This window comes from Oncorhynchus mykiss, chromosome 21, assembly GCF_013265735.2.
Source record: "Oncorhynchus mykiss isolate Arlee chromosome 21, USDA_OmykA_1.1, whole genome shotgun sequence".
NCBI classification, from domain to species: domain Eukaryota; kingdom Metazoa; phylum Chordata; class Actinopteri; order Salmoniformes; family Salmonidae; genus Oncorhynchus; species Oncorhynchus mykiss.
Window position 1 is genome coordinate 15,810,984 of NC_048585.1, and position 13,307 is coordinate 15,824,290.

Below are 13,307 nucleotides of genomic sequence, written 5' to 3' on the forward strand. Positions count from 1 at the left end.
ATGACGCTACAAGCTTGGCACACCTGTATTTGGGGACTTCCTCCCACTCAAGGACATTCAGAGACTTGTCCCGAAGCCATTCCTACATTGTCTTGGCTGTGTGCTTAGGGTTGTTGTCCTGTTGGAAGGTGATCCTTTGCACCAGTCTGAGATTCTGAGCGCTCTGGAGCAGGTTTTCATCAAGGATCTCTCTGTACTTTTCTCTGTTCATCCCCACAGCATGATGCTGCCACCACCATGCTTTACCGTAGGGATGGTGTCAGGTTTCCTCCAGACGTGACGCTTGGCATTCAGGCCAAAGAGTTCAATCTTGGTTTCATCAGACCAGAGAATATTGTTTCTCACGGTCTGAGAGTCTTTAGGTGCCTTTTGGCAAACTACAAGCGGGGTTTCATGTGCCTTTTACCGAGGAGTGGCTACCATCTGGCCACTCTACCATAAAGGCCTGATTTGGTGGAGTGCTGCAGATATGATTGTCCTTCTGGAAGGTTATGTCATCTCTAGAGCTCTGTCAGAGTTGACCATCGGGTTCTTCTTGGTCACCTCCCTGGCCAAGGCCCTTCTCTCCCGATTTCTCAGTTTGGCATGGCGGCCAGTTCTAGGAAGAGTCTTGGTGGTTCCAAACTTCTTCCATTTAAGAATGATGGTGGGCACTGTGGTCTTGGGGACCTTCAATGCAGCAGAAAAATGTTGTTACCCTTCCCCAGATCTGTGCCTCGACACAATCCTGTCTCGGAGCTCTACAGACAATTCATTCGACCTCATGGCTTTGTGTTTGCTCTGATATGCACTGTCAACTGAGGGACCTTTTATAGACAGTTGTGTGCCTTTCCAAATCATGTCCAATCAATTGAATTTACCCCGGGTGGACTCCAATTAAGTTGTAGAAACATCTCAAGGACGATCAATGGAAACAGGATGCACCTGAGCTCAACTTCGAGTCTCATTGCAAAGGGTCTGAATACGTATGTAAATAAGGTATTTCTGTTTTATACTTTTAATAAATTTCAACCACATTTATTTCACTGTCGTTATGGGGTATTGTGTGTAGATTGCTGAGGAATTTTTGCCATTTAATACATTTTAGAATAAGGCTGTAACGTAACAACATTTAGAAAAATTCTAGTGGTCTGAATACTTTACGAAGGCACGATCACAGATAACCAACCCCCCTCCCCTCCTTTACCTCCAGAGGGCCATAGAGAGAACGTGAACCTGGGGGAGACCTTTAACTTCTACATGATCCAGGGCCTCCACCCAGGCACTGAGTACGCCATCACCATCAACCCCATCTTTGTGGACATCGAGGGCCCTGTCATCTCTATCCCAGCCAAGACACGTGAGTTACCATGGAAACTGGGGCTATGTACAGGATGAGTCAACTTTTGAACATTATGGTTGCGTCCTGAATGACACCCATAATACAGTTCTTTCTACCAGAGCCCTGTGCCAGAGCAGTGTGCCGGCCGAGGCCATCTCCCTTCATCATGCAGCTGTACAATGACTAACATTCTATCCATAATGATAGTTCAATTCTCTCCCCTCTCTCTCCCGTCTCCCTGTGCCAGTGGAGAGCAGTGCAGTCCAGACTCTGAAGGCATCGGCAGTGAGCACCAACAGTGCCATGGTCTCCTGGAACTCTGTCCCTGGGGCCACCGGCTACAGACTAGCCTGGGGGCCCACTCCAGGTGACCTCTCACCTCTACACAATGCACTCGCACAATAGAAACCAAAGCCCTGCCCAAAAACAACCCCCCCTACCCCCTAGACAATTGTGGAGATCTGAGGGGATTTGATTTGATAGGCTAGGTGAATGTTTTAACATATTGCTTATCCCTGTCCAATCCTCTCAGATCTCCAGAAGTGTGTACGGAGCTAGGGGCTAGAGGTTCTTTCTTGACAGGGCCTCTATCTCTCTCTTCCCCCCCCCCCCCCCTTCTCTCCCTCTCTTTCTATCGTACTCTGTCCTCCTGTCCTCCCTTTGGGCTTCTCTTCCTCTTGTAATTCTTTCTCTCTCTCTCTCCTTTTCTCTCTCATGCGTGATGTATCTCTGACGATGTTCAGAGTCTCCCCAACTCTGTGTACCTACCTACCATCCCTCTGTCTCACCGTGTCTATCAAAACCAGCATCACTAGAACATGATTGGAGGAAGATTCTGCAGCGGGCTTATGGATAAAAAGAAGGTGGGGGGTGTATTTGATGTCACCCTTCTGAGCGTCTCTGTGGGGACACGACACGGATCCTTTGAAATGCCAGGACTGGGCTCCCCACCATGTCACTCGGTAGTACCAGCGTCATTTCCATGTGACAAGCTGGCATCATGGCCACCCCCTCAGAAAACAGGAAAATAAAAGGAGAGATGGAGGGATACGGGGGTTGTTTTAATGAGGGGACGGGCTTCTGATGATGTTCATATGGGGATGACAGGAAAGGGGGGAATGTGTGAATAAAGGTGTGTGTGTGTGAAAGTGTGAGAAAAGGGATTGATCAAGCCAGATGAAAAGATGGAGGAGGGAGAGTAGGGTGCCTTGTCCTTTCATGTGGAGACGATGATGGGAGTTATTTTGGGGTTTAGGTTGGTTTTTGTTCACGTATCCTCTTCTCATTGCCCTCACGACTGGTTGACTTTTTTTTTAAACTTGGGATGCTTTTAATATCAACAGAGCTACGCTTGGAAACGAAAGGTATCATCAAACAATCCCAATGTCTGTAGAATTACTTGCTTTCGATGATTTGATTTGCCTGTAATGAGCTGTAAAGCAATATGAAAGGGACAAATTGAATGGAACGTCGTTAAGTTGAGTATTCATTAAGGGATTCATTAAGTTGAGTACGAAGAGAGACCTAATTGCTAATTAACTAATTTAATTTAAGCTACATAGTGAGAAATTTTGCCAATCATCAGACACAACTGCGGCAGGGTAGCCTAGTGGTTAGAGCCTTGGACTAGTAACCGGAAGGTTACTTGCAAGGTTACTTGCAAGTTCAAATCCCCTAGCTGGCAAGGTACAAATCTGTCGTTATGCCCCTGAACAGGCAGTTAACCCACTGTTCCTAGGCCGTCATTGAAAATAAGAATTTGTTCTTAACTGACTTGCCTAGTTAAATAAAGGTAAAATAAACTCAAGTGAACACTCCATTGGTCCAAAGGAGTTGGCCTCCAATAGCAGGTGATTGTCATTCTGGGCAAAACACTAAACTGACCTTAGATCAGAGGCCCTAATCCTCCCCCTACTCCATTGTTATGTGTGTGTTATTCTTCCAGAGTTTGTGGGTCGGGACCGTCCTAGGCAGCTGGCTCTGAACGGCTCCACCACAGAGCACCTTCTGAAGAACGTGGTCCATGACACAGAGTATGTCCTGTCTCTTTACGTCCTGTTTGGATCACTGGTGGGTCCCGGCGTCTCAGCTACCTTCCGCACCTGTGAGTCCAACGTGTCCTCTTTCCTAGTGAAGTGTATTTTCATCACTACCCTGACGACTTCCCCTTTATCTGGCACTCGGTCGTATCACCCATCATGCAGTATTGTTTTGTGTTTTCATGTTCAGACGCTCCTGTTTTTGTATTCTCTCTATGTTCGTTCTGATTAAACTCACCGACTGCACCTGCTTCCTGACTCCCTGCGTCTTTGTCATGTTGCCTTGTATCCCCTCTTCTCTCTCCACTAGCCCCTTTGGGATATGTGTCTAACTTCCACGTGACTTCCTACACCAGTTCCTCCATCGACGTGGAGTGGAGTCCCGTCGTGGGGTCCACCGAGTACAAACTCACCTGGAACATCGGTACCGTAGTGGGCTTCTTGATCCAAATCCTAAATATAACCAATATAACAATTTCAAAGATGAATGTAGTGTGTGTGTGTGTGTGTGTGTGTGTGTACACGTGTGTGTGTGTGTGTGTGTGTGTGTGTACACGTGTGTGTGTGTGCCTGAGTCTTTTAATTGGCTGTGTTACACAGATGGCAACACTCCCCAGTCCCAGTATTTGGACCGCAGCGTTCTGTTCCACCGCATTGAGGGCCTCAACCCAGAGACAGTCTACATAGTTAGCATCCACGCTGTCTACGGCAACACAGAGGGGCCAGAAATCTCCCTCTCACAGCTCACAGGTACCTGGAGAGAGAGTATGGGGTAAATCCAAACTTGTGCATGATTTTTTTCCCCACAGTGGTGATGGTGGGTATTGGACATTTTCACTTATTCATATATTAATGTCATTGGGAGACTGAGTGAATTTTCGACTCAAGGGGTTGCTAGGATTTGCCCCTATGACGTCAGTGGAGTCTGCAGTCACAGCAGTGTGCTTGGTAGGTGCTGTATACAAACAACTCATTTAAGATACTGGGAATCCAAACGCATATGCAAGGAAACACATGTAAGCAGTGGTTGACGTTGCTGTGGGTAATGTAATCACACTTGTGCATGGGAAGCCCTCACAGTCCTCCGCTGTATTTCCACCACTATTGTCATTCTAAGATGTGTGATTTGAACGAGACAGACCACTGTTATTTCAATCGAGTAAAGACGTCATTGAAAAGTGATGATCCATTCAGACCAGCCTTACTGATTGAACTTTTGGAAATACATTAAATGGAAAATATGGAGTGTAACTCTGAGTCACTGGCCATTTACATAAACCCACAGCCCTGTGGATGAAGTCCTGATATTGTAATCAAGTAGGGAGATGTGGAACGTTACGCCCCTTGTACCCTTGTAGACTGGTGGTGCCCTTGTTTGATTGACGGGTCATATACTTTGAGCTTACTATTTTAACCGAGGTTCCCTTTGTTGACACTTGAGGCTTGTGTTTTAACCACTGCTGTGTGTGTGTGTGTGCGTGTGCGCGTGCGCGTGCGCGTGCGCGTGTGCACGTGCGCGTGCGCGTGTGCGTGTGTGTGTCACTGCTGCCTGACATGGTTGTTATCATATAATAATTCTATCTGAGTTTGTTTCTACTGTTAGAAACTCTGAACAGAAAGTACTTCCTTTACATTGAAGAAGTCCATCCAGACCGTTGTGTTGTTGAATGAGGAACATTGTCACAACATTTATTAAGATAATTGATTGTATATGTATTCAAGGTATGCTCAAAGCGGTCAACATTGAAAGGCAGAAACTCGCCTCATTCACCACCGATGTGTAGCATCCATGTAGCGGCAGCCATTTTGTGGCAGAAAGCTCACCACACGTATTGTTTATCTTAAATGAACCTACATCTATTGTTGATGTGGTTCCGTTAGCGTCGGTGACAGAGTCAGAGCTGATCCAGGCGGTCAAGGAGGTGAAGGTGGTGGATGTCGGAATCAACTCCTTCATACTGACCTGGAAGAGAACACCTGGGGTCACTGGCTACAAGATCTCCTGGAGCCCCTTCCATGGTGAGGAACACACACATGCATGTATGGATACACAGACATTGACACACAAACGCACACCACCAAAACTCCATATACTACCCACCATTGCGACCTGTATGCTCTCGTTGGCTGGCCCTCATATTCGTCGCCAAACCCACTGGCTCCAGGTCATCTATAAGTCTTTGCAAGGTAAAGCCCCGCCTTATCTCAGCTCACTGGTCACCTTAGCAGCACCCACCCGTAGCACGCGCTCCAGCAGGTATATCTCACCAAAGCCAATTCCTCCTTTGGTCGCCTTACTTTCCAGTTCTCTGCTGCCAATGACTGGAACGAACTGCAAACATCACTGAAGCTGGAGACTCATATCTCCCTTACTAACTTTAAGCACCAGCTGTCAGAGAAGCTCACAGATGACTGCACCTGTACATAGCCAATTTGTAAACAGCCCATCCAACTACCTCACCCCCTATACTGTTATTTATTTATTTATTTTTGCTCCTTTGCACCCCAGTATCTCTACTTGCACATTCCTATTCTGCACATCTATCACTCCAATGTTTAATTGCTATATTGTAATTACTTCGCCACCATGGCCTATTTATTGCCTTTACCTCCCTTATCTTACCTCATTTGCACACACTGTATATAGACTTTTTATATTGTGTTATTGACTGTATGTTTGTTTATTCCATGTGTAACTCTGTGTTGTTGTTTGTGTCGCACTGCTTTGCTTTATCTTGGCCAGGTCGCAGTTGTAAGTGAGAACTTGTTCTCAACTAGCCTACTTGGTTAAATAAAGGTGAAATAAAAATTTAGGCTCTATCTCAATTCGTCTTTCATGCTTCCTTGCATCCCCTCACATTCCCTCTTGTATTAGAGGTCATGGTCCCTCCCTACAGACCTAAGTTCTTCAAGGTGAGGAGAGAGGCTGTGAGGCATAAAGGAAAGATCGTTGTGAAATAGCTGTAGGCTATCCTGCTGTCCTGACCTATATATATATATCCCATGCATGTTGACCTCTCTGCCTCTAGGTGGCGATGAGAAGTCCCAGCTAGTCTCTTCCTCCACGACCTCCTTCACGATCCCTAAGTTACAGGAGAGCTCGGCCTATAAGATCCAGGTGGCATCTATGGTGGGGGGCCGAGAAGGGAGCCCGTTCCTGGTCACTGCACGCACCTGTGAGTACTGAACTATGGCGACACCTCTCAGATATTCCTCTGGATAAGAGTGACTGCTAAATGACTCAAATGTAGACCTGTCACACGTCTCTACTCACCTAGCACCACCACCTAGCACCACTACCTAGCACCACCAACTAGCACCACCACCTAGCTCCACCACCTAGCACCACCACCTAGCACCACCACCTAGCACCACCACCTAGCTCCACCACCTAGCACCACCACCTAGCACCACCACCTAGCACCACCACCTAGCACCACCACCTAGCCCAAAAAGTAGCAGTATGGTATCTTAAAGTTATTCCGTGTGGTTGAGGGGATCAGTTTGAGCAAGGCCAGGCGCAGAACCGATAATCTTGATCAGATAATGAGTAGTTATTTGGGATGCAAAGTGATTTGTAGATCAGTGAGTCTGCACAGTCTTTCTCAAACACTTAAATTATGTGTTGATTGTGTTCCAGTGGACCTGCCTAAAGTGAACGGCTTTGCAGCGCTGAACACCACAGACAGCAGTACTTCCCTCAACTGGATCAGAGTTGCCGAGGCTTCTGGGTACCTGCTCTCCTGGAGGCACATCTCAGGTCAGAGGTCAAAGCACAGCCAATCACATCAGGCTGTGACACCAGCACAGCCAATCACATCAGGCTGTGACACCAGCACAGATGATCACATCAGGCTGTGACACCAGCACAGATGATCACGTCAGGCTGTGACACCAGCACAGCCAATCACATCAGGCCGTGACACCAGCACAGATGATCACGTCAGGCTATGGCCTCATTCAAAATCCTTAGTAGCTTTCTTCCTCAATCAATCTAATAGTACAGCACATTACTTACAGAGGATGCAATTCAAAATGCTTAAACAAACACAGTTAGTAAAGGAGAGAAAGAGAAAAACACTGGTTTCAAAATGTGGCAAATAAAAATAGTAAAACAATTATTTTTAAAAACTGTGGACATAAGAGACATATGTGAAATAGAGAAATATGTGAAATAGATAGTATAAAATAGATAGTATAAAATAAATAAAATAAAAGCACCCTAAGTAAAAGCACGGCAAAAAAGGTGTTTCTTAAGATCTTTCTTAAAAATGCCTTCAGTTTCTCCCATTTCCCATTGTTGAAGTAGTCACTGACTAGACATGACTGGGTAGGTAAACCCAAGGGCTCCACCACATGGCTGTCAGCTGCCAGTCATACAATTGGAATGGGGCCTATGTTAGTGACATCAGTAAGTGTTAATGACTTTGTGTGAGCATGGCAGCGGGGTGGGGGGTATATTTAGACAGCGCCCATCTCTCTTATCCAAGTCATTTCCTTCAATAAACTGCCTAAAGTATAAATGGAATGTCGGGGTTTGTCTTTCATGTTCCGATCACTTTTTGGTCATCTCGGCACCCAGAACCAAATTGTTCGGTCTGTCACATGAGAAGACTACTTCCTGGAGATTTGATCAACTATTCTAGGTTTCATCTTCCCCAGTTTTTAAGTGTGAAGTGTTTGGAGGCCATAGTTAATAGAACTCATTATGTAGGCACAATAAATAATGGTGAATTAGGGGTGAAATAGGGGTGAATTCAAGATGTAAATGGGGATTTTGTCCTGTAAATTGTCAATTGTTCCAAACTGTTATTGTGATGGGGAAACCTGAGTTACCCTTGGAATTGGGCTGGGTTATGTGTTTTTACAGTGATGACAATTGTTTTGTGTTTGTCACTTTTTACAACCTCTTTGACCAACCAGAGGACAATTTGTTCACAATGACTTACCTGGATAAAGGTTAAATAGATTTCATTTATTTTTTTTACCACATATGGGTACACTTTTTCTCTTCAGAGTTGGACACCAAAAAGGAGAAGCTTGGCCCTTCTGCCACCATGTTTAAGCTGAGTGATCTGCTGTATGGCAGGACCTACATCTTCACCATCAGACCTCTGTATGGAGAGGTGGAGGGACCCATCACCTCTATCAACCACAGGATAGGTAAAGCTTAACACCTCTTCACGTTATGGCTCCAGCTCACTGGCACAATAAACAACGTGCTCACTCAAAAGTTCAAAAACGACAACAACAAAAACAATTGTTGAGTGCTGTTATCCTAAGCTGTAAGAAATGCAACGTTTTGAGAGCTGTCCATTACATTGTTATACACTTCACAGGAAGCCGTCTATCATACAGGAAACCCAATGCTGGTTCATGTACTTACTAGGTCATGACATAAGTTATTACTAAGTAATTACTGTGGTGTAGAGTAGGTGTAGGACAGGCTAGCGGTTAGAGTGTTGGGCCAGTAACCGAAAGGTTGCGGGTTCGAATAATTGAGCTGACAAGAGGAAAAATCTGTCTGTGCCCTTGAGCAAGGCACTTAACTGGCTCCAGGGGCGCTGTACTAATATGGCAACACAATACACTGCATCTATCCATGTATGTGACTATAAATGTCATAAATCATAATGTAGACAGTATATCATGTGAAATGTGTCCAAGCACAACACTACTGCATATAAATCTGAAACACTGTCTATTTCCTTTCAGTGGCCAAGGACCGTCCTCTGGTGCCTGTCCAGTCTTCACCTGTCACGCCTTCCCCTCTCCTCCCTCACACCCTCACCGCCTCCCACCCCAACGCAGCCAAAACCACCAAAGCCCACACCCGCTCCACTGTCACCAAAGCCCCCTCCAAAACCACCTCCGGCACCGCCAAGAAACCCCCAAGCACCACCGTTGTCAAAACAGCTGCAGCCACCACCAGCGTCGGCCATCTTACCACCAATACCAGAAACGTATTGGTTTTGAATACAGAGACAACTGTTGGACCAGGGCCAGGTAACAGAAGTATTTATAGTACCTATATAGATGAATAGCTGTTAGGCATTACAATCAGAGCAAACTGACAGCCCCTCAGAATAACAGCACTTACCTCCATTAGAGACTGCTTCTTAAGACTGAAGAATAACAGCACTTACCTCCATTAGAGACTGCCTCTTAAAACCCTCAGAATAACAGCACTTACCTCCATTAGAGACTGCTTCTTAAGACTGAAGAATAACAGCACTTACCTCCATTAGAGACTGCTTCTTAAGACTGAAGAATAACAGCACTTACCTGATTTAGAGACTGCTTCTTAAGACTGAAGATGTTCCTTTAGCAATGTTCTGTCTGATGATAATAATGTCTGCTAACAACCAATATCACTGTCACCATTACCTGTGTGTGTGTGTGTGTGTGTGCGCACCTGCACGCTCGTTCCTGTGTGTGCATGCGTGCCTCCATGTGCGTGTGTGTGTGTTGCAGTGTGTGGCAGGGTGAAGGCAGACATAGTGTTCCTGGTGGATGAGTCATGGAGCATCGGATCCAATAACTTTGCCAAGCTCAAGGACTTCCTGTTCCGGGTTGTCACCTATTTCCCTGTGATTGGTCCTCAGGGCACACAGGTCAGAGGTCACACACCTTCAATATGTCAAAAGCTTTACTGTTCATTTTACGATTAACAGGCATGATGTACAGTATGTTAACACATCACACACAATAGACTTAAAAAAACATAGCAATGTAAGGGTGAAGTGTACCTGGTTGACTGTACCTGAAGTGTACCTGGTTGACTGTACCTGATCGACTGTACCTAAAGTGTACCTGGTTGACTGTTCCTGAAGTGTACCTGGTTGACTGTACCTGAAGTGTACCTGGTTGACTGTACCTGGTCGACTGTACCTGAAGTGTACCTGGTTGACTGTACCTGAAGTGTACCTGGTTGACTGTACCTGAAGTGTACCTGGTTGACTGTACCTGAAGTGTACCTGGTTGACTGTACCTGAAGTGTACCTGGTTGACTGTACCTGAAGTGTACCTGGTTGACTGTACCTGAAGTGTACCTGGTTGACTGTTCCTAAAGTGTACCTGGTTGACTGTACCTGAAGTGTACCTGGTTGACTGTTCCTGAAGTGTACCTGGTCGACTGTACCTGAAGTGTACCTGAAGTGTACCTGGTTGACTGTACCTGAAGTGTACCTGGTTGACTGTACCTGAAGTGTACCTGGTTGACTGTACCTGAAGTGTACCTGGTCGACTGTACCTGAAGTGTACCTGGTTGACTGTACCTGAAGTGTACCTGGTTGACTGTACCGGAAGTGTACCTGGTTGACTGTACCGGAAGTGTACCTGGTTGACTGTACCTGAAGTGTACCTGGTTGACTGTACCTGAAGTGTACCTGGTTGACTGTACCTGAAGTGTACCTGGTTGACTGTACCGGAAGTGTACCTGGTTGACTGTACCTGAAGTGTACCTGGTTGACTGTACCGGAAGTGTATGGACTGTGTATACTTCTGAGCTCCATCATAGAGAGTCTGGTTTCTTCTTAACTAGTTGGTCCTGGTCACCCACATCTTGGCTTGTTCTTTTAGTGGTTAAGGTCCTGGTCACCCTTACCTTGGCTTGTTCTTTTAGGGGTTAAGGTCCTGGTCACCCTCACCTTGGCTTGTTCTTTTAGGGGTTAAGGTCCTGATCACCCTCACCTTGGCTTGTTCTTTTAGGGGTTAAGGTTCTGGTCACTCTCACCTTGGCTTGTTCTTTTAGGGGTTAAGGTCCTGGTCACCCTCACCTTGGCTTGTTCTTTTAGGGGTTAAGGTCCTGGTCACCCTCACCCTGGCTGGTTCTTTTAGGGTCTAAGGTCTGAATTGTTGTTGCAAACTTTGTGACAACGTTTAGATTCAATATGTTAAAATCTGAAACCTAAAAGCACAGGACATTTGCAATCATCTTCCTTTTTCAGTTCGCCCAAAGTATGTACCCTAATGTATCTGTGGAAACAGCATTCTGTTATTGCCTCTTGCTGAATTTCATTAAAACTGTATTTTCTATATAGGCAATATGAAGGGGAATGATACATGTTATGATAAGATGGCCTTGTTATTGAATGTACAGTACCAGTCAAACGTTTTGACTCACTTACTCCTTCAAGGGTTTTTCTTTAGTTTTACTATTTTCTATATGATGTAATAATAGTGAAGACATCAAAACTATGAAATAACACATATGGAATCATGTAGTAACCAACCAAGTGTTAAACAAAATATATTTCATATTTGAGATTCTTCAAAGTAGTAACGTTTTGCTTTGATGACAGCTTTGCACAGTCTTGGAATTCTCTCAACCAGCTTCATGAGGTAGTCACCTGTAATGCATTTCAATTAACAAGTGTGCCTTGTTAAAAGTACATTTGTGGAATTTCTTTCCTTCTTAGAGTGTTTGAGCCAATCAGTTGTGTTGTGACAAGGTACGGGTGGTATACAGAAGATAGCCCTATTTGGTAAAATACCAAGTCCATATTATGGCAAGAACAGCTCAAATAAGCAAAGAGAAATGACAGTCCATCATTACTTTAAGACATGAAGGTCAGTCAATACCGGACATTTCGAGAACTTTGAAAGTTTCTTCAAGTGCAGTCGCAAAAACCATCATGCGCTATGATGAAACTGGCTCTCATGAGGACCGCCACTGGAAAGGAAGACCCAAAGTTCCCTCTGTTGCAGAGGATAAGTTCATTAGAGTTAACTGGATCTCAGATTGCAGCCCAAATAAATGCTTCACAAAGTTTAAGTAACAGACACATCTCAACATCAACTGTTCACAGGAGACTGTGTGAATCAGGCCTTCATGGTCAAATTGCTGCAAAGAAACCACTACTAAAGGACACTAAAAATAAGAAGAGACTTGCTTGGGCCTAGAAACACAAGCATTGGACATTAGACTGGTGGAAATCTGTCCTTTGGTCTGATGAGTCCAAATTTGAGATTTTGGTTTCCAACCGCCATGTCTTTGTGAGATGCAGAGTAGGTGAACGGATGTGTGATTCCCACTGTGAAGCATGGAGGTGGAGGTGTGATGGTGCTATGCTGTTGACACTGTCAGTGGTTTATTTAGATTTCAAGGCACACTTAACCAGCATGGCTACCACAGCATTCTGCAGCCATACACCATCCCATCTGGTTTGCGCTTAGTCGGACTATCATTGGTTTTTTAACAGGAAAATTACCCAAAACACACCTCCAGGCTGTGTAGAGTGATGGAGTGCTGCATCAGATGACTTGGCCTCCACAATCACCCAACCTCAACCCAGTTGAGATGGTTTGGGATGAGTTGGACTTCAGAGTGAAGGAAAAGCAGACAACAAGTGCTCAGCATATGTGGGAACTCCTTCAAGACTGTTGTAAAAGCATTCCTCGTGAAGCTGGTTGAGAAATTGCCAAGAGTGTGCAAAGCTGTCATCAAGGCAAAGGGTGGCTGCTTTGAAACATCTCAAATATAAAATATATTTTGATTTGTTTAACACTGTTTTGGTTACTACATGATTCCATATGTGTTATTTCATAGTTTTGATTATTCTACAAAGTAGAAAATAGTTAAAAAATGTAAAAAACCTTGAATGGGTAGGTGTGTCCAAACTTTTGACTGGTACTGTAGGTAATTGCCACTGACTGACATCTCTCCCCTCAGATAGCAGTTGTGCACTACAGTGATGAACCAAGGATAGAGTTCAAACTGAATGATTACAAGAACAGGAACTCTGTTCTAAAGGCTCTGAGAGGAGTACACTATGGAGGAGGCAACACCAAAACAGGTACACACATACACACATGGACACATACACACACACACGTACACGCATACAGACATTCTGTCTGCCTAGAAAAATGTTAGATGTCTATAAGCTTTGAAAGTGGAGACCTCACAAACGTCCAAAAGTAAACTTGCCTTGCCTTTTGGAGAC

At 45.0% G+C, this 13,307-nt stretch overlaps 1 protein-coding gene across 3 annotated transcripts in view; it reads left to right on the forward strand.

Moving 5' to 3' along the window:
- Positions 1 to 13,307, forward strand: part of col7a1l (collagen type VII alpha 1-like) — an 87,144-nt gene that overhangs the window by 31,409 nt on the left and 42,428 nt on the right. For all 3 annotated transcript variants that reach the window (XM_036957076.1, XM_036957077.1, XM_036957078.1), the window contains exons 12-23: positions 1,193 to 1,339; positions 1,569 to 1,688; positions 3,267 to 3,425; positions 3,671 to 3,784; positions 3,961 to 4,110; positions 5,242 to 5,379; positions 6,390 to 6,536; positions 7,001 to 7,120; positions 8,377 to 8,523; positions 9,076 to 9,366; positions 9,835 to 9,974; positions 13,034 to 13,157. In XM_036957076.1, coding sequence (XP_036812971.1) covers positions 1,193 to 1,339; positions 1,569 to 1,688; positions 3,267 to 3,425; positions 3,671 to 3,784; positions 3,961 to 4,110; positions 5,242 to 5,379; positions 6,390 to 6,536; positions 7,001 to 7,120; positions 8,377 to 8,523; positions 9,076 to 9,366; positions 9,835 to 9,974; positions 13,034 to 13,157 — 1,797 coding nt within the window. The remainder of the gene's footprint in view (positions 1 to 1,192; positions 1,340 to 1,568; positions 1,689 to 3,266; positions 3,426 to 3,670; positions 3,785 to 3,960; positions 4,111 to 5,241; positions 5,380 to 6,389; positions 6,537 to 7,000; positions 7,121 to 8,376; positions 8,524 to 9,075; positions 9,367 to 9,834; positions 9,975 to 13,033; positions 13,158 to 13,307) is intronic.